We start from the raw sequence: 22,252 nt of genomic DNA on the forward strand, positions 1-22,252 counted from the left end.
CTTTTATCCATGTTAAAGTTGTATTTGAACTTCAATAAAATTACTGCAAAGTCATCTTTAAGTAATTATTATAATACTTACAGTTCCACCTACTATTCTTCCCAGTGGATACCATGCTCTTTCATCAAACCAATTTAAAAATTCATAAAACCCGTGGGATGCAAGATGATGTGTTGATCTATAGTTAAACCTAAAAAGAGGAAAAAAAAGGGGGGGGGTTAAGAAAAATGTGAAGAACCATCTAAACTTCAGGCATACCCTAAATCCTCTGTTTTCTAAGATCTAGAAAGTAAACATCAACATCTCATTTAGTATATAAACCCAGTGGTCCACCCTAAAGAGTTTTAAAGTAACTTACCAAGCTCTGATTCTCCCACTCAGTTATTAATCACTGTATTTCCTTTAGCTCTACAATCAGTGCACATACGCAGACAAAATATGACAGCCATTTTTGGTCAACGTTAAAATGTTTTCTATCACTGACAAACATCCCATTCATTTTCTGATTCCCTTTTAAAGTTAGTTTTCAAATATAATGTGCTAGCCAATTATTTATTACATCCAGCATACCATTTAAGCAGAATTAGGCTCATAGAAGAATTAGTGCAAGACTTCCATTCTGAAACAGGATGTGTCACCTAATGCATCTTCTGCTGCTCTGATCCATGTAACAGTGAAAGATGAAGTAATGCAATAATGTGAAATGGAATCAGTCTAATTGTTCACACAGTATCAATCTAACAGCCTTGACATATTCCCTTCTTTTAATAAAAAGGAGAATCTACATAGGATTTTCATCTTCCAAGCTGGTAAACATTCTCCGCAGCAGAGTACTCCTTGGAGGACAAAAGCCCTCCCATGAACACCTTCAGTTCAGTCTTCCACGCTGCCTATCTACCCTTAAAAAGGCACGTATGGATTGCCACCAAGTCATTACTCTTTCACTTTTCTGGCAAATAATCAATTTTCCTGACGTCTCAAACTTCCAATGGCAGAATCTACCTCATACAAAGTCTCATCACTCTTTAAATAGGATATCAGACTGCTGTGAGAAGAACTGCAGTGCACATTACCCCAAATAGCAACTGTTTTTTCATGATCATTCAGAAGCCAGACCAATAAGGTTACAGGTATTGACGTTACACAATTTTGAATAAAAAAGGTTTAGTTTTAAAAAAGCCTGAGTAAACTCCAGGTCCAAAGCAAGCAACATTTGCAAGACTAACCCTCCTAACAGATACTCCAACTGAAATTTAGTTAATGAGAAATTCATTAGTGAAAGCATTAGTAAAGGATTATATTAAGTACAAGTCCCATGACTAAATGAAATACCATAGCAGACGGCAGATTAGATTAGCAAACCCAACATCAAAGACTTCTAAATAAAGTTAGCATACAAGATTCAGAGCTTGTGTATTTTTCATTTTGTCTGTTTCTGAAAGTATCCATTTATATCGGTAATATGCATCACTTCTGACAAATTTAAAATCTACATTAAATTCTTTCATACATCTAACACCCCCAAAGTATGACTGCTTTACCTTAAGCTAACTAATTTCAACAGAATAAAGCTAATGTTACTCAAGACTGTAAGACCCATCAGGTTCCTACTTGTTTAATCAGTAAAACAAGACTAACACCTGAAGTACAGCTACACACAGGTCATTAGCAGATTTCTTTGTCTACATCGTGAAGGAAAAAAACAATTGAAATTCAGGTCCAGATGTCAGTAAACTTGGATGTTTCCACTCACTGAACCATCACAGCACCAGTCAAGGGATATTCGAAAAAAAATATTGAGAGAGAGCACAGTATTTTCAGAAAAGCTCTTCTTTATGGTAAAGAAGCAGTTACATGGGATACATTAACTGATAAAACTGAACTTTCAGAAGCAATTAGTCATGTTTATATAAGGAAATTCACACAAACATCCATCGTTCCGACCCAGAAATCCTTCTATTAAACAGCAATGTGACATTTGTTTCTAATAAGCCTGCAAATATTCCCATTTGACTAGATTTCCAAATATTAATTAATTCTCCAGTTCTGAACTGTCAACTACAATGATTGGTGAAGTGCTGTACCTGTAAAATTAGCCTCTTATCTGGGCATAGCAAGGTTTATTGTTAATGTGTTTAGAGCCAAGCCTGCAGCAGCATACGAGACAAAGCAGGAGTTGCGTTTCCCTCAGGAAACAAATAATCTAGGCAGTTATGGACATGACTTAAAATGCACCAAAAACCCAAGCAATAGTGTTATCCCATAACATTAAAAAGGAAACAAGATAACGTATTTACTAACAGGGATTAGTTTCAAATTTTTAAATTTTGACTCAAATTGACAGAGGCTTCAAAAGTATGGCTAATGTTTACTTTTATAGCATTAGGAGATTAGTTAAACAAATGAAGTAGGCAAGAAGAGTACATATTGACATTCTCCTCATGTTTCAAACCAGTAAAGCTTCATAACTGACTTCAGAGGGATGTGAACAACTGTTTCCTGCTTTGGCAGCAGCACATTAAGTCTTTCAATAAGACGACTTTATAAGAATGAATTGCCACTCAAAATTGAAACACAACATAACAGCATTTTTACTTTTAACACTTAAGAAGGCTAAAATTAATCTTCACTCCTAATATACTTTTGGATAGATACAAATCTAGTAACCCCTCCTTTTAAAAAGGGATTGATTTTTTTGCTGCAAATTAAAAGCCTGCAGAGACAGCTGAGCATGCCTTTATAGCAGAAATTGTTAGAAATACTACAGGTAAGTTAATTTTTCACCATGGAAAGAGCTATAGGTGAGAACAAGAAATGGCTTTCTGACCAAACCTTAAGAAAAGTTTTGAGGCTTAACGACAGCATCTCACTTTGACTTCAAGAAAAAAAGTGCTCACCCTCCTCCCACCAGGAATCTTGAAAAAACAAACACGTGCAAACACAGGGAGAATCCTGCCGAGTTATGTGGCATATCGGGGCCAGGACAAAGTAGCAGCAATAGGCAGAGTGTATTTATGGTCAAACAACCGCACACCAAGATGATGCTCTGCTACTTTTTATCCACTTCACAGCACTCTACACCTTTAAGGACAGGCCTGACCGCTCCAAATGTTTCCCTTTTGGCCAGAATGGGCAGAGCTGCTAACAGCAAAATACTGCAAACAATAATTACACAACACTTTCACTCTCTTGGTACTTTTCACACTGCTAACAGTATAGTGCTATCATATTTCCAGTAGGAGTGTTACAACGCCTGTAACTAGGCACAGGGTCAGAGTCTGACAGAGTTTGTGGTTTGAACTGTCTCCTCCTCTGGGCTAAGGTTTAAAAGGAATCTTCAAACAAACCTCAGCTGTGGTATGTTACAGAATTAGAAGTCCTGACCACCAAGTTATAGCCCAGTACTGTACTTTGAAACTTTTTGGGGATGCTCCAACGATTGCAACCAAGATGCCCTATACATGGTGCCATTCATTTTGTGGCACTATGGGAGATACCAATTAACCTCAACTATCTGCTCACGCTTAGGTTTGATTTTATTTCAGCCTGTGAACTGCTTTTCAGAGGATACAAAGCAATGCTGTAAGATGATTACTTAATGCTATTCACTATGATCACTTGCTGTATCCAGGAGCTATAGAATTCTGCAACACTTCACAGCAACAATTACTGCTGTATTTATAAGGGGACATCTTTGGCTTTGACCTTCCTAAGTTTAGCACTTTCTTGACAAAAGTGCTACTTCATATGAACATTTTAAATAAAATTCATCTTACTAAGTAAGAAAACATGGGGGGGGAGGGGGTGCGAAGCACAAATATAGCCATGCAGTTACTTCGTCTAGATCTTAACAACATTTAAAGCAAATTACACTAACAGCTACGGAATTCGTTTGACCCTTCCCTTACAACAAGCTGCAAGATCAGAGTTGCTTCTTGTGAGAAGTTGACTGCTTAAAATCCTATCTGTTTCATGCTAAAACTGCCTGTTCATCTAGACTTCTTATCTGGGCTTTTCATACCTAGCTATCTGAGAATATATAATCTCCTTACTAGCAGAATATGTTGAAAATTTCCTAAGCCTGCATTTATAAAGGCTTCTGTGCACTAAAAGCCTTCAGCTGCAGATGCACAAGACTTTCACAGCTGCAGACTCAGAAAAATGACATGATATAAACTAACTCTGAACATTACAAGCTATCTGAGCAATTCTAGGAGTTAGATGCTGTATTGCATAATTGATTCTGTAATCTACACTTGCATTAAAAACTAATTAGAGATGGCAAGTCTAGATTCTTGAAAAAGATACAGTCACAGATTGACTCCAAATCCAACATATTGTTTGCAACCAAAGGAAAAATGTATTCAATGCAACACTTATATGGAAAATCTAATGAGAGAGTTCACTAACTTCCACTGAACGAAGGAATGTATATACAGTATTCCGTATCAAATTTAAAAACACCTGCTTGCCTATGAGCACATCATCCTGAAACTCTTATTCTGAAGTCTGTATCTATGAATTGGCAACTACCACAATGTGGGTTTTGCATGTGTTTTTAAAATGGAAGCACAGTACCCCATAAATCATATAATGAATTCAGTGCACTGTGGCATTACTTCTCATCATGAAAATGCTTACTTGTGTTTAGTTTACAAACTTCAAAAAGCATATGTGGACAGGTAAGCCAATTTCAACTAATTAAGATCAGAATTTTGTACCAGCAATATCTGTAGGCAAAAATGACAGGTAAAGAGCCGCCGTCCTCCTCCCTAAACACAAAAAACAAGGTGCTACAGACTTCACAGTAAAAGCGGAGAAAATGTACACAGAGTTCTACACTTGTAAGGACCAACAAGATGGAGGGTGGTCCTCAGTTCACTTGAACAAAAGAGCGGCCAGGGAATTTTATTTCAGAAGAACTGATGTTACTTTCTTTTTAACTTATAACTGATCAACTGATTGTTTCTATTAGGCCTTAAATCTAACAGAAACATAAGATACACTGCATGAATTTTCCCCAAGTAGAACATACATATGTACACACACACACATAAAAAATATATATATTTATATAATCAGATATTCACATGACCATAGCTCTTTTACAGATCTTTTTTCTGATATTTCTCTAGATGCACTCCTACCACAGCCTTACTGGGGAAGATGTTATCACTTTGCACACTCAGCTGAAACTTCATGTCATGAGCCAACAAACCACCAGAAGCCATGAACACATCAACTTCCGTCAGTCTTGCACAAAAGATGCGTTTGCACAATTCTTACTGAAGTGGACTGACAAAGACAATCACTGAGCCAAAGCTGCCAGGAAAAAAGAAAAAAAAAAAAAAACACAAACAGCTCTGGCTGAAGTAGAGTTTAACATTGTCCTAATTCTGTTCTTTTTGGGGGTTAAATACAGAATTTGTGATGTTATAGTCTTTGTGATTTTATTGCAAAGATATGGATACATAATTACTCTTTGTATTGTGAGATAAGCCTCAACTAATACATGAAAGCTAAGAGCATGAAAGCGGCTCAAGAGACCCCTGTACTGAGAGATCCCATTGATCTGTATGGTTTTTTTCTTGCAAGTAGAGCCATTTGAAAAGAGAAATACACATCTTGCAAGCTAACTGCCACCTAGCAGTCCCATGTTTGATAACAGAACTGGAAGCAGTATCATTATTCTGGGTTTCCTCAGGTTCAAAGTGGTCATGTTTCTGCTTTCGATTTCAAAATTAGGAAATCTGAAAAAACATCCTCACTCAGAAAAATGTGGTGAAGCCCTCTTTGCTATTTGAAAGATAATTAGGATCCTGAAGTAATGAGATGGAAAGATGAAAACAAGAACTTCTGCAGTGACATGGGCCACCTAACTTCAGATAGGATGAAAATTCAGAGTCAGAGGAAGTGGTTCTGTTCCTGGAATCCAGCTTGGCAACCGGACTCCTCCTGTTTGTAATGCAATTACCATAATCCCTGATGAGGAAGAAGAGGAGAAAGCCTAGACCAAAAAAGAGCAGGAGGTACAACCAGAAGGACAGCTATATTTTTCAGATACCACATTCAACCATGCTCAGTGGAAATCCTGAAGAATATCAGAATGGTTCCCACTGCCCCAACAGATCTACTAATGTGTTTTAAAAAGATTACAGCACTCCCGCTGTCACTTCTTGGCATGGTATTTTGACCTCCTGAAATAAGATCCAAATGCTGAAATCAGGAGCCGCATATTTCCAGTAGGTTAATGGCACAAAATTCCGGGGGAACATTCAGGCACTGCAACTTCTTCAGAGAGCACAGGCCGCCGTCAGTATTTTGCTAAGCAGTTGCAAGCTTTTTAAAGCATTCCGCAACCGCAGCTTGTACTTTTCACATGACACACCAAATCTGAAGCCAGGATACTCTTCACATCATCACTGTGGTGGCATATATCTGCCTGCAGTTTCAGATACTTCCACTGATGCCTATAAAGCTTTCTCATGACCTTTTTTCTGTCCTGCCTTTGAACTATTCCCTCTCTCAAGGAAAATTATTAACAAAAGACTTAGTTTTATCCATACTAAAAATCATACTTAACTAGTGAAGTCTGGCATTCATAACATTAAACAACATTTCAGACCTAATAAGAAAGTGATGATGCAATTTTTTCTTGGACAGTTAAAATTCTTAAGCGGTTTCAATGGTAAGATGCAAACAGAATCACTCAAAATTCTCAAATGGAAAACCTGAATGCTTGTTTTCTTCTCCACTGGATATATACTTCATTGCAGATAGTACACTATGACTGACATTAATACTGGTGGCCATGTTTGTTCCATATCTTTGGATGTCATCAGCTTCTTGAGAGGCATCACTTCCCTGCTCAGTGCAGTACTGAATACCATAAACTCAAAAGGTACTATAGTGTTATGTCTGTTTTTTTCCTGAGTGGTGTTGGGCAACTCTGGAGCATTAACCTTGCATCTTGCAGCTTTGAAGGCTTTGTACTAAACACAAGAAATGTCCTTGAACATATTCTTACAGATGAAGCAGACTCGTGCTATTCTTGTTTTTAATAGGTTGAAGACAACTTACTTTCAGGAACTTCAAAGTTAAAGGCTGGTAAATGAGGATCTGGCCAGCAAAGCAGAATTCAGAGGCAGTTAGTCAAATAGTATGTTCTGAACACTAAAATATCCTTTCCTTGAGGAATGTGACACTAGAAATCAGTGGGCTGGACATGATTGCCTCACAAGAAGTGATTGGAAACAGAGAATGGGTAGCTCCCAAGCCTCTCCTTATGGTCTTCTACTATAGAATGAAGCAATCTGTAACACCTACACAACTATAATGGACTCTTATTAAGCAGATCCCAAACATACCGCATGCATTCCTGTAGCAAAATCTGACATGCACTCAGAAAAGAATACTAATTTTTGTAATAGTCTGAAATGTAGAGTAAAATAAAGGTTACCTCTTATTCATTGTAGTTATTTTAATTACTTTTTAACTGTTTGGGAATATCTGTTACAGTCATCACATCTATTTCATAAAAAAAAAGTCATTTATGTACCAGAGCACAGTGGCAACTAGGTAAGTGCTAGCTACACTGAAATACAGTTGAACAACAGAAAGTTCACAACCACTTCCCATTAAGTGAAAGTCTGGATCGAAGGTGACTTGACAGACCCTTCCTACCCTGTAAAACACATGACATGGTAAAAAGTAATCAGTAGGCTGTGCTACTCGTGTGTTACTTGAACTTCCTTGTACCATCAGAAAGAGGAGGTCCAGCCACAATCGGAGATTAGATATCAATCCATTCTGTAAAAACCATTTCCTCATAGCATTTTTCATGATACTGCATGCCCAACAAGCAGTTATGTCAACTTAGTGTGGGTTTTTTTTTTGTTAGCTCAGAAAAACAAAACAATATTTAAAGTGCTGTGGTTGCACATCAGCAGCACAAATCAGTTTAGCAAGTTAAAATAAAGTAACACTTCATCCAATATTCTATTCCTTAAATATTTTCTCTTTAGTAAATCCTTTAAAACATCTGTTATTCTTCCTCTTGCAAGCAGCTCTAATTATCTCAATTCTCTGTGTGCATGCTTTCTTTCAGTTGTCCTTTCTGGACATAGATTATGTTTAGTTGAAGAAGTTGGACCTCTCACCATGCACCTGTTCAGCACCATCTGTTGCAATATTGACTTATTGACTTTTTACTACAATGGATGCTGCAAAAATAAAAATTAATGTTTTGGAGTGGATAATACGAAGTGCCAGCAGAGCAGAATCAGATAGTCTACCTAACTTGAACAATATCTATCCAGTGATTGAGGTCAGTTTAAAGACCTAAGTTTATACATCTGCTCAGAAATTCTGCTTAACCCTTCAGTAATCTAACCGATATAAATAGATGTCAATATTGCATTTGTCAGATTATAGCAGGGATCCAGACAATTTTGAGCTGTGGGTATGCACATATCTAGATAGATGTGTATTTAGCTGTCTGCAGATGAAACAAGCCAATATTCCCAGGCTTAGGGGAAGCCTAGAAATAAATCTAATTAGGCCCTAATTAAACAAAGCTGAAAAGAAAAAGACATGAATGCAGCCCAAACTGCAAAAGGATAAGGAGGGGAAGAAGAAAAAAAAAAGATACACAGCTTTATGATGGCACCGATTTACACACTCTCCCAAAATTAGTTGCAGTAGTTATCCTTTCAGCTGAGTTTTGCTAGTTAAAAAGAGCACTGCTTCAGTGAAGAGATCAGCTAAATTAGCTTGACTCACAGCTAAAAAAAAATATACCACTCTAAAGATGATTTAAACTATTTCACCTGATTTTTCACTGAAGCAGATTAGGAGTACTCATTTGATCTACCAATACAGACCAGCAGAAGGGATGGCAGCCTCCAGCTGAGGGCAGTAACAGTTCCAGCTGTTTCCAAAGTGACTGCATATTCCCACACTGAAGGGGATCAGCATAGAAATAGGAGCTTACCAATAAGGTAAGCAAAGACCAGGAAAGTAGATGACAAAAAAGTGGCATTCATCCTCCCCTACAACACACATAAGAGTTTATCTTTTAAACTATATTTTGCATTCTTGATTCACTTTTAGTGGCCTATTTGTTCCCAGAAATGAGTACAGTAAGCAGAATTTAAAATAAGATCTCCACTACATGTATTTTATATCTTTCATACTGTTTTAAGTAAGTATAAATCAAAAGAAATGTAAATTTCCACTGAATTTAATTCCATTTGTTAAGAACTGCACCTAATGGTAACATTTCTTCAAAGACTAAGTATAAGCATCATAAAAATGTAATAACAAAACATTACTTGTTTTTTATTAGGTATCCTCATGAAAACACTACAGATTAAGTGTATTGCAGTGACTGGTGTTCAGTATTTAAGGGAAACAGTACTTTTAACTAATATTAAGCTTCTGCCATGTACAATGTGAAATTGAAGTTGCATGTTTATTATCTCTCTACAGGATGGGATTTCAGATTTTCTTAGCATTATAGATTTCAAACTACTTTCAAACTATTTCTCTGTGCTTTCCTGTCCCTTTAGACACTTAGTAAAAAACAAATTTTTTTTAAAGTATATGGGGGTGGTGTTGGGTGAGACTGTTAAGTGAGGTAGGTTTAATATTACATGCATACGCCTTGAAGCTGTGATGCCCAACCTTTCTGCCACAACATGCTGTTACAGAAATATTCATAGACTACACACCATTGCCTCTTGTATCACAAACCCAGAAGCATGTCCTTTTCATGATACATTACTCTTTGACCAGTTGGCTACATCAGTGTACTTTTTGGTAGCTACAGCCTTCTATCTCTGTTAATGAACAGTAGAAGGGCTGAGTTTAACTTCTAAAGCCATTCTGCTAAACAACAAGCACTGACTTGGGGTGCCATGCTTTCCTCTTCTGGCCCACTGGCACTCATTTGAAAGTAAACTGAGCATCTGGTTGCCTATGAAAGGAAACAGGGAAAGGGGGATACTAAAGCAAGTGGATCAATTGCAGCTCAGGGAGGGAAGAGCAGCGAGTGATGTACAAGGGGATACGAGAGCTCTTGGGAAGGACCTAGCAGAGGAGGTCAAGGGATAGTTCTTAGGACCTTTTATCCTAAATCTTCTCTTTCCTACCTCTCCGGAGATGAATTAGATCAGCCTATTCCAGGACCTTCCAACCCTGTCAACTCTCCCACCAAATGCCCACCTAAATTCAAGACTAGAGTTAGCCTTTCTGATTCAGAAATGGGATTTGGCTCTAGATCCCTGACATCCCACATAACCGTTAAACAATGACAAATTTATATCTGGCAGAACATTTAAATAGTTACAGCACAGTAGAAGAGCTTTGGCAGAAGTCACGGATATGTTTACCTCTGAATAATCAACAGCCTGTCCTCAGAGAACTAATGGGTACTTGAGAACAAATTAGGGTACGAGACATACCAATGTAACAGCTCACTGGAAAAGGGGAGAGTTTCCTTCTTGCTGCACTCAGCTGCATGCCTTGACACCTGCACTCATCAGATTTTTGGGTTGCTTCAACTTGTTAACATGGCAGAAAGCTATCCCAGGAAACATCCAACAGATGACAGGAACTTCAGGAGAGCTTCCCCACTGGATCAGAGGCAGACAGGGCCACTTTATCCCGGTGAAGACAAGCCTAGCAGCACTTCATCATGTTGTAGATATTCAGAGTCAGGTTTTACTCAAAACACTCTGGACTGCCTCTATCAGTTGGAACAGATTACTAGGAATCTTTGGAATCATTTTCCACACTTTGACATGCAAGTGATATCCACAGGTGCTCCAGCACAGTGTAACAGATATTGAGGTAGAGACAACACTGCTTAATATCCTAGGTAAAAGTACCATTCAACTAACATTTAAAGCTGCCCTTGGCTTTTTCTTCTTGAAGATATCCCTGAAAGAAGACAGCAGATGGCACTGTACTAATCATACTATCACAAATCAAAACCATGGTGCACACAGGTAAGATTATTGTGCTGAAGTTACTACGGTATGATCAAAACGTAAGGAAAAAGGCACTCTGAAGAAGAATCACTAAAGCAAAAGCTAGAATACAAAATTCAGTGATGAAACTGTTACAAGCATGATGCATTTGACACAAAATACATCATTCAGTCTTCTCCAGATAAAAGTTATGTTCTACTTGGGGGGAGAGGGGCTGGTAAGGAAGTAGCTAATTACAAGACTAAAGCAAACAAAACAAAACCAAAAAAACCCCAACCAATCAAAAAAAACCCCCAAACCTTTGACTCCTGACAAATGTATTTTCTTCTGTGTCTAAACATGTTCATTACCAGCAGTAAAATGTGACTGACTGGAGACATCACAAATTAAGACACTGTTGCAAATGTTTCATGTAGCCTCTTCAGTGTCAAAATCCATTTTCTGTTTGGCAAATGAAAGATTAAAACCATTACAGAGTAAAATGAATTGACAGACATATACAGCAGTTCTTCAAATATTACTTCAGACATTTGACAGTAGATAAACCATTTTAGTCACCTGTATAAGATATAGTAGTCAAAGCACAGTAGCATTACATAACTTTTTGGAAAGTTCAAAAACTGCATTGGCTTTAATGATTTTTCTTCTACAGTAAAGCAGCCAGCCATTAACTTCCGCTGTCAACATCAATATAATGCAAAAGCTCCAATTTTCTTTTATTGACTTTCTGGATTAGAAAAATTTGCAACATTTCCTCTATTGCCAAAAAAAATTGAAGACATTTTAAAGGCTGTGAATACCCAACACTAAACTTAAAATATTTAAACCGTGCAGACAAAAATTTCTTTTTCAAAGATATAAAGAAGAGGTATGCAGGACAAGTAGACTTGTTTTGTTCTGTTTTGATTCTGCATCAAGGAAATATATTGCTTATTTTCAAATCTTTCAGGCACAGCACACAAGTATGGTACCCAACATGTGGTCTTCCTGGTCAGCTGTATCCTCAAAGAGATGCATTCCACACCCAGGTTTCCTTAAAATAAACATCTATCAGGAAGATCACAATTAAATAAAATCACCTTTGTGTGCCACCACAAAACCATACTCCTTGGAACTTAAGAACAAGATGGCTACCATATATGGTACAATAATTGCAAAAAAAGAAAAGCTTGGGGGAGAAAAAATTCTCGCAAAATGCAGGCCGCCCAACCATGAGTGCTATAACAGTTTTAAATTACATAGTAACATCCTATATTTCCTTTCTACAAAATCCATTTGCCATTCAACAAACAGGGTAGATGGTGCCCATGAACAAGAGGCATACAGTAAGCAACCTTTTTTAAAGAAATGTACAGAATACTGTGTAAACCAGTCTAGAAGATAACAGACAGATCACATTAAGAAGAAATCCAAAAATGAACACATCAAATTCACATCCTCAGCTGTAATGCAGTTTCCCAAGATTTTTTGGTTTTGGTGAAGAGAGTTTTGAAAACGTGTTTTGCAACTGTATCCCCACAGATTACTGATGTGCATCTTATTAGTGTGCATAAATATCTGATGGAAGAGTGTCAAGATGGAGCCAGACTCTTCTCAGTGATGCTCAATGACAGGACGAGAGGCAACAGGCACAAACTGAAACAAAGGAAATTCCATCTGAACACAGGAAAGCACTTCACTCTGAGGGAGGTTGAACACAAAAACAGGTTGCCCAGAGAGACTGTGGAGTCTCCCCTTCCTTGGAGATATTCAAAAGCCATCTGGACACGATCTTGGGCAACCTGTTCTAGGTTACTCTGCTTGAGCAGGGAGTTGGACCAGATGATCTCCAGAGTCCCCTTCCAACCCCCACCACTCCGTGATAATCAGCTGAACAGGACTCCAACATGCTCTTCAACTAACAATCTTATTTAACCCATGTAAATCAAGTGCTTGTAGACAGCAGTATGATGAGTGCTAGAATACCCAGCAGTAATTCTTATTACAGCCCACATACCCAGTCACTACATTAGACAAGCTGTTTAAAAAGCAGCATACAATTGGGTCTCCCATATCAGACACATTTTAAATACCATTTCCTACTCTTAAAAGTGCTCGATATACAAATGCTCAGTTATTCCTTGTTTAAAATAGACTGTTTCTCTTTCTAAAGCACAGGGACCTGGTCTCACTTAATAGGAAGAACTTCAAAGTGTAAGAGCACTTAATTCTCCCTATGTCAAAGGAGCTTTTACCCAGGGAAAGTAGCAGTAAGTTGAGAAACACAGAAGCTGATCTATTTTGCTTGTATCTATGTCCTTAAATTCATTCCTCGGGCTGCTTCAACTTCTGTAAGGTGTAGTGCAGTGTTAGGGTCAATTCCATGGTACCTCTCAAGCCCAGACCTACTGGCTACCTACACTAAAATGCCTCAGCTTGATTCCCAGCAACAACTCAGATAAAGGTCACAAGCTCTGCTCAGCTATAGAGCCAGAAATCAAGTCTATCTTTTGGATATATTACAGATTTACTGAAGACGTAAAGCATAGACTACAGCAATGGTCCCACTGCTTACTTGTCCTAACTTCACTTTCTTCTCCAAGTACTAAATATAAGCAAGTTGATAAGACTGTTAGAAAAAGCTTTGCTAAAGAATTAAAAAAAAAAAAAGAAAAAAAAGCATGCACTGCTACAGGGTGCAGGTTCCACAGAATCCAAAAGCAGCAGCTTTAATGGCCCTGTTAAGTAGCAAGAAGCCCTCAGGTTTGGCCATAAAGGTCAGTACAAATGTACATCAAAGGGACTGCAAGAACTGAATTTTCAAAAACTAAGGAGTAAGCTTTCAGCAGCATGTGCACAGACAGACATTAAAGGGGAAATAATCCGACTGAATCAGAAAAGAGTTCTGTGGAACAGCAAAGGCATCTCCCTAAACCTGAATACCCCAACCCAGTGTTAAACTATCAGTGCTTATACAAGAAGTTGAATTTTCCTGTGGGCTTTACTGTTCAAAATTTAAGCTTGAAAAAGAAAAGAAAAAAAAAAAGAGAGAGAGAAAGAAAGAGAGAGATTTGAAACATGGAGTATTAGGATTACAGTTTGCCAAAACCAGAGACAATAACAGAGAATATTATGATAGAAAGCAAAAGGTAACCTTTATAAACCAACCTGACCCTATGTAATCAAATTAAATTTCTGTTTAAAAACAGAACATATTAAGCTGTTCAAATAGTAGGATATTTGCCAAAAAAGTCAGTTCAAGCATTTTCACCATAGCATTCACTCAGTAACATTTGACTACCTAGATAGAACATTTGTCGAAGACTTTAAAAACAAACCAACCAAACAAAAAAACCCCCAGAACCCCAGAATATTAAAAACTAAACTGGTCAGTTCAATTCAATCCAGCCTTCACAAAACATTCCGATGCATTTTGCTTTTCAAGTTTGATTCCACTATCCACTAATTAATAAACAGGGCAACATTTTGCAAGTATTCTGCCTCATCTCCTACATTTTCCAAAAGAAAGCTGTATGGATAGTCTCCTTCAAACATATCCTACACATTTTACCAACATTGTCTCTCCTAGTCTGTCACGCATACCCCCATGGCTGCATCCACATGAAGTCTGATGAAGTTTTCAACCCAATTACAAGTTGTGCAAGTGAGGAAAGAAATACTGTCTACTGATGGTAAAAAGGTAGAAAACAATACAGCTTCTAGAAATGGAGCAGCATTTTGATTCTTACGTGAATTTTGTAAGTTTACAAGGGGAACTCCACCTTTTATTAGCCTCAGTCTAGCCTGACCAAATTTGAAGTCTCCCTGTGCACAAAGAGTATTCTCTCTGCCATCAACTTTGTCCAATGTTGTTCTTTCAGACTGTCCTCCTACCATGAAGTTTCAAATATTTATTTCTGCAATTTCCTGGAAAGCAGCAGTAAAGTCCAGCATAGTTGGTTTCACAGCTTCTCCACTGCTGAACACCTTACTGGCCTTCTATAAAAGTTTACTTAGCTTCAAAACAGCACCCTCAAAGTAGCTGAGCATGGAAAAGCTGTTCAAATCCCTACACATTCAGGGCTTATGGTCTAGAAAGCACCAAATAGCCAAAGACTGGCCTGTGCTGAGAGTTTCTTGGCATGTATCATACTCCAATAGATGTGATTAAAAAAGGTGCCTAGTCTCTCTCATTATAAAGGGTGTTAGGGAGGGGAAAGTACCTGCTAGGCTATTCTTTGAGAATGTAAATATCCCTAAACTTGCCTTTTAGGCACACACAGGCTCTGCTAACTCAGATTTGGAGACTATGCTATGATTTGTGAAGAGGTCCAAGAATATCTTTCTTACTAGAATAACACAGCAGAAAGGAGTTTGAGGTATCAGGCTACTTGATATACTTGAGTACGGGTATTTTCATCATTCAAATGTAATATGACTCTATCTTATATTTAAAAAAACCTCACACAAACTATTATAATCCAACTGTGCACTATCAGTAAGAACATAATCTTTTTAAGTTTTCCAGACTGAAATACTATTTCTCATCATTAAAAAGCTTGTTTATGAATGTAACATAGTAAGTTTTTAATATGAGTATCATGATACTTGCCAACATTTCAAGATCAATCCAAAGTGATTATATTCAAACTGAATTGGAACCAAACGTTTTTCCAAGGTCTGGAAGTTGTCAAATAGTATAAACAAAAGGAAGTGGTTGGGAGAAGAATGCTAAAATGGGTGGGAAATGTTTTCTAAACAGATCCACATTCATGTACTCACCTTCAACAAGATTATGTGATGGACTGAGGGCTCCACAAAGACAGCAGTTTGGAGATGATAGTGGCTGCCATCACTCCAGAATAATACATTCATTATGCAGTCTGCTGTCAGTTTGCCCAACAAGAAGAGTCACTAGCAGTTAGGCAATGGTCAGATGAATTACCTGGGTGGGCCACATCAGACCACAGCCTGTGGACTGAGCATTCTTAATCAAAACTATCAACTATTTATAAGTATAATATCAATCTCCTTATACAAAATACTTTCCCCATTATAAACCCCAGTTTAAGGTAACTCTCATTCACTGCCACTTACCTCTTCTTTATTCATTTCTGTTGTTTCAGGCTCTTAATATGGCTTTTTTTTTTTTAATATGTATACACACATCTCCACCTTAACACACACACCGATTTCACCCTCTAAAATCAGTTACTCTCTACATTCCTCCCTAATGTTCATACCCTTCCTCAAAAATAAGAAACTAAACTGCAGTATGTAACCTGATAGTGGACAAGCTCAGGGAACTAAAATGTTACAGTATTCTGACAATTTACCTCACTGAATCAACTCACCATGAGTGCGTAGAGAAGCACAAAAAAAAAGCAGGACTGCACAGCTGGTGACAGAGAACTCCTACTCCAAAACGCAATCATTAGATCAGCTAACTACGATATGAAACTACAACCTTACTCTTTCCCAATGAAATCAATTCATTTACACAATCTCCAGTACTTAATCATTTCCATACCCTTCTTCTTGAGTTCACTTGAGTCATACTTGGTATTTTACTGAAGTTTATGAAAGTTTTCATTAATAAAAAAAGGTCCCAACAGCTAAAGAATCCACCCAGCAAATGTGACTTGAGCCAAGCAAAACCTGTCTCGCTGGCAGTGCTCAAGATAAAATCTTTATTTACCTTAACAGATGAACCTGTCTATCTCCAAAACGCAAGCAAACACACTGGCCTTATGTTTACTTCGGCCAGTTCATCCCTATTCACTAGAATCCACTAATTGCAGGTGACGGTAGCAGTGGAAAGCGGGTTGCTATCACATCTATAAACCATTCCTCCCATTAGCACAGTTACACTACCTCAGTGAGGCATGATAAACAGTGGTCATCCTGATGACAGTTAAAAAGCAGGTGGTTTGAACAGATCAATAATATCAGTTTGGAAGAGGCAAGGATCTTTCTTAATCAAGAGCTCTGTCCTTACGATGCATATGAGACTGCTGTCATGCTATTCAGTACCAGGAGCTGGTAGTAAAGGGGAAAACCACATTCCTGCTAGTAGTAAGTGGTCCAGTGTAGCCGACAAGATCACACTGGTGTTGCCTATCACACAAGCAAAATGGGACAGAGGGCCCCATGCTCAGACACACCAGTTTCCGCATTCCAGCTTAAGGCAACTGATTTTTCAAATCTGGTGTTTGGTAAGCTGTTAAAATTCTCTCAAAAAGGCAAAAGTTTGATCTAATGTTGCCGGATATGACTAATGATCAGATACATGTCTCATACATGGGACTTAAGGGTAAAAACTGTGGGACTAGAATGAATGTTACTACTTCAATTGTACTCGCTGAAGGCACTATTGATGTAGCTCAGGTTAACTTTTTACTTAACATCAGTACCAGGGTGCGACAGGGTGCAACTGTCTTGTTATGTGTATATGTATGATAACAGTGGCCAAATTAAATTGCATACCAGCATGCTGGAGCTGTACACTAGACGCAAACAGTTACATAAGAAGTACACCAGTCCCTATTCAAGGATTCAACAGTTTTGATTGCCTTGGTTCAGCAGTCACACTGGCATTTAAGGCAATGTTTGAAAGAAGGAATGACCTATCTTGACAACAGAGTTAAATGTTCATGGAAAGCTTTCACTGCGTACTCGCATGCATTTAGCACAGAAATTATGGTGCCTTTGGTCCATCCAACTGCCAAACCAGCCAATAGTTTAACCAAATATCAGACATGAAACCAGCCCATCTCAATGCAGCGTCACCATCCAAGTTTCAAGTTCTTGGCCTGACAATGAAGTTAGATGCTAAAGGCTTGTTAATAGCCGAGCATGGCTTGCAGTCAATACTGACTGACTGTACGTATCAACTCACCTGACCCGAGAGTTGCCAAAAGTCATACACATTTTTCAAAGTCTTTGGGCCAGCTCAAGTACAGTGAGTAACAAAGACACAGGCAATAAATCTAGATAAAGTGGCAATACTATATGAAAGAGGCATTAAGTGTAGAAGAAAACAGTAACAGTAGTAACAGCAAACAGGATACAAGCTTGTAAGGCAGTATGGTGACAACAAAATACCCTTTTTTTTTTCGCCTCACGCAGGCATTGTAATAGAGCTAGAGTGGCTTTTGCTCTCCACTGTCCTGGACTATTGCACTACATTCTGGTCATTTCTGACAGAAATGCCAAGTAGAATAAGGGTTGGAGATTAGCTGTCCAACTCTGACCCCCCTCCCAATCAAAACTAAACCCAACCATCAACAGAACACAATGTGAAAGGGATATTAAAAAAAAAAAAAAAAGGTGGTATTTGATTCAAAGAACATACAAAAAACCCAAAGCAAACCTCCCTCTCTCTCCACTGCATATCTCCTTTGTTTCTTACATGCAAATCAGAAAACTGGATTCTTAAGTAAAGGAAAAAGCTGTCTACACCCTAGAAGGCAACAATATTTTTCCCTTCAGAAGAATATCAGATTTGCCTAATGCTCCCCATTTTCTCAATATACCACAGCTCCCTCTCTTGATTACAGATGAATAATAGAGAAAAGGTGGCATATCAACAGATGTACCTTAAGGCAATTCAAGAAGCCCTACACAAGTTTGACTGAAAAAGCCAAAGAAATGGAGAAAACTATGGAACTGTTCTACCATCAAAGATTATGGCCACTATCCTGAAAAAAATGTCCTGTCTACCTGCATAAGCTGTTAAGGAGGTGGGTTTTTTTTTTTTCTTTCTTTTTTTTTTTTTTAAACCTATAGCACTGCTTCTAATCTCTCTTCATAAGCTCTTTTCTCACATTAGATCCAGACTTGTAAGATCCTTATAACTATGAAATATTCCTATCTAACTACTGAACAGTATTTAGGAGCAACAATTTTTTTACTCATTTCACCAAGATTACTTCTGCAATAGAAAATGCAAGGTTTTTTTCCCATATTTCCTTAGTTTCTACCATTTTAGGTTCTCTTTCTGACCAATTAACTTAAGTGCAATTGCCTTCACCATTTCTAGCATGCAGCAACATGACACTGGCATGAATCTTGACATCTCAACTGCTTCCCACAGACGTGCAGTTAAAACCAGAGAGTTTTGTCAACTTCATCTACTCTCTACTTCTCAAAGTTACATCTAGCAGCATAGGCAGCATTAACTTCTCTTTGCAGACTCAAGAAGATGACTCTGCATTAACTTACATATTACTCAAAACCAGAAGATTACAACCATAATTAAGGCTATGAACTGAACTCTCATAGAACCCTTTTTAATGTCCTTCAAGACTTAGTAACAAACGTAGCACAACTGAACATTGTGAAATTTCCATTTATCTGAGAAGGATGAGCCTCGATTATAAAAATCAGTTAAAGTTGTATGAAAACATAGGCTGTATGCTTAAGAAAAAAGTTTTCTCTATGATAAAAGGGAAAATATTTTGCTTAAATCTAGATCAGAATAGCCTCAGAAACTACCATACAGATATAATCCCTAGTTCATATGCACATTACAGATGCATTTAACTGTGCTTCCCATTGTTAACTTTATCAATTGGAAGTTTGCATTCCTCCCATTTATTTGTGTTTGCAGAAAAACACTTGAGTTATGGGCAATTACTTGAAGTTTTGAAGATAGCTTTGCTTTTCCATCACAAAGTGTGTATTACTTCATACAGTGTTTAAAAACAAAGCAATCCCTTGTTCTCTATCCGCTATTCTGTGCCATGATTTGTGAATGGATTACATGGAAGAAGAAAAAAAAAAAGAGAAAGTTGTATTTTGGAAACTGACTATCAACATAGAGTGCACACTTCACAGAAGTACAATTAGAATCGTAATTTTAGATTTAATGTAAATTTAACAGAGAATACTGTGAATTTTGGAACAAAGCACAACCTACATGTGATTAACAATAAGGCCTGAGACATAAAATTTTAGGTTAAAAACACAGAACTATTTACTCTAAAGTCATCTTCCACTTACCCTAAAGTTCTTAAAGAAAAAAAAAAGCCCATTCCTAGGATTAAGTAGCTAGTAATATAATACATCGTTGTCGCATTTTTGGGTTAAAAAGATTGCCCCACGAGCCCTGTCATCTTTCTCTTAGCCAAAAGCTTTGCTGCAAGGAATTACCGCAGCATTTCCTAATCTTTTGCATGAAATGGTTCCAGTCCCGTCCAACAGGGAACGAACCGACAGCTTCCACAGGAGTGAAAGTAATGTTTAGGGGACGGGGCGGGGGGGGGGGAAAATCAAGACGCGTGGGAAACGGCAGGAGTCCTTGGGCTCGTAAACACAGCTTTGAAGCACCTGGCGGTATATCAACGTGACCCGTTTCACTGTAGCCCCTCAAGGCACTTTTAGGAAGATCGCTTCCTGCAGCGCATTCCTGCCCGGCCAGGAAGGGCTCCAGCGAGACCGCCGGGAGGAGCGGTGCCGCGCATCGGGAGCCCGCCGCCGCGACGGCAAGGCTTCGCGCCCGAGCGCCACAGCCACGCGGGGCACAACCGGGCCTCCGCCGCGCTCCCCCACCGGCCCGCGCGGCCGCAGCTTTCCGCCGCTTCCCGCCTCGCGGCCCTTCCCGCGCCGCCGCGGCCCCGCTCCCCAGCGCCCCGCCGCGGCGCCTCCCGCCCGCCCGCCCGCCCGCCCGCGCCGCTCGGCCCGCAACTTCGCGAAGTGGCGGAGCCGGGGGCCGCCGCCGCCGGCCCCGCGGGAAGCCGCCCGCCGCCGCGCCGCCCGCCCGGTCCCGTCCGTCCCGTCCCGTGGCGCCCGGGCTCACCAGGGGTCGAACTCGTGGATGATGCTCTCGAAGCGGATGACGGCGAAGAGCCGGGAGCTGAAGCCGGCCAGCCAGGCCAGGAAGAGGATGGTGAAGGAGAGCAGCGACTGCCAGCCCGCCGGCTGCGACAGGCCCCCCGACAGGCCGCCTCCGCCCGCCGGGGGGCCGCCGGCAGCCGCCGCCGCCGCGCCGCCGCCGCCGCCGGCCCCGGCGCGGCTGTTGAGCAGCGCTACGGAGTTGGCGGCGGGCTTGTGCTTGTTGTCGGGGGCCGAGTGCTCCGCCATGTTGTACCCGGGGCTCCCTCGCAGCCTCTCCGCCTGGCGCGTGCGGGGAGGAGGCGGAGAGGGGGTGGGGGGGGAAGGGCCGGGGGAGGGAGGCTCGGCAGGCAGGGGAGGGGCAGAGCCCGCCCGCTCACTGCCTCCCCGCCGCCGCCTCCTCGCCGGGCCGGGACCTGCCTCCCGCCGCCGCCGTCACCATGCCAGTGCGGCGCGGGGGCGGGGGGGCCGGAGGGCCCGCGGCGCGGGGGCGGGGCCGGTGACGAGCGGGGCGGGGCTAGGCTCGAGGCGGGACTGCCCGCGGCCGCGCGCGCGGGCAGGCGGAGAGGGGGCTGAAGGCGCGCGGCGCCGGCGGGGCGCGGCGAGGGGCGAGGCGGGAGTGGGGGGGAGGGGAGGGGGCGCGCGGAGCGGGACCTCCCGAGCGAGCGGTTTGACATTGCCGCCCTCCCGCGTGGGAGGAGCTACGCGGCGAGGGGCGGGGCTGCGGGGGGGAGGCACAGGCGGCGGGGGAGGGACCAATCCCCGCCGTAGCCGTTCCAACAGGAACTCCGTGACGGCCTGTCACAGAGCGACAGGTACTTAAAAGGGGCGGGGCGAGGCCAGGCAGCCAATCGGAGCGGCGGGAAGGAGGGCGTGGCAGCGAGCGAGGAGGGGCGTGCGCTCATCGCCTGCCATTGGAAGGGGTGAGGAAAGGGAGGGCGGTGACTGGTGGCGGCTCCAATCAGCGCGAGGCCGCGGGCGTGGCGTGCGATCACGTGAGGGCGCGGACGCCGTCAGTAGTGGCGAGCCCCTTTGGCGGTTCCCGGCGCAGCACCAGGGCGCTGCGGTGCGTGCGGGCTGGTGGGGGCGGTACCGCTCCCGCTCCCGGCGTGCTCTGCGCGAGGCTCGCCCCCCTACCAGCTCCGTGGCGTGAGGCATGCTGGGAGTCGTAGTCCTCGGGGTGGAGGCGTGCTCGTGCACCGCAGCGCGCGAGGGGCGGCTCCAACGGCTCTTGCCTGCCTGGCAGTCGTCTTGCGGCACCGCAAGGTCCCGGCCCGCTCGCTGTGGGAGGGCGGAGGGGGTGACGGGAGCCAGCAGCAGCACCCGCTGTCCACAGGGAGCCCTGAGGGCTCACCTCCTGCCCTGAGGGAGCCCAGGGGCGGTGTTAAGCACTACTCACCTGCGTCCCTGCCCGAGAGCCTCCTTTTGCTTGTCTTTCACGGTATGAA

General features: G+C 41.2%; 1 protein-coding gene across 2 annotated transcripts in view; it reads right to left on the reverse strand.

Annotated features, from left to right (window-relative positions):
* The window catches only part of STT3B (STT3 oligosaccharyltransferase complex catalytic subunit B), a 52,832-nt gene extending 31,779 nt beyond the window's left edge, over positions 1-21,053 (reverse strand). The window contains exons 1-2 of one of the 2 annotated variants that reach the window (XM_067291467.1): positions 20,770-21,053; positions 82-190 (exon numbers count right to left, since the gene is read on the reverse strand). In XM_067291467.1, coding sequence (XP_067147568.1) covers positions 82-190; positions 20,770-21,053 — 393 coding nt within the window. Of the gene's footprint in view, positions 1-81; positions 191-20,769 lie in introns of those variants that run through there. The other variant, XM_013950773.2, reaches the window with a different exon arrangement.
* Positions 21,054-22,252: the final 1,199 nt, after the last annotated feature.

Source organism: Apteryx mantelli, chromosome 2, assembly GCF_036417845.1.
Source record: "Apteryx mantelli isolate bAptMan1 chromosome 2, bAptMan1.hap1, whole genome shotgun sequence".
NCBI lineage: Eukaryota > Metazoa > Chordata > Aves > Apterygiformes > Apterygidae > Apteryx > Apteryx mantelli.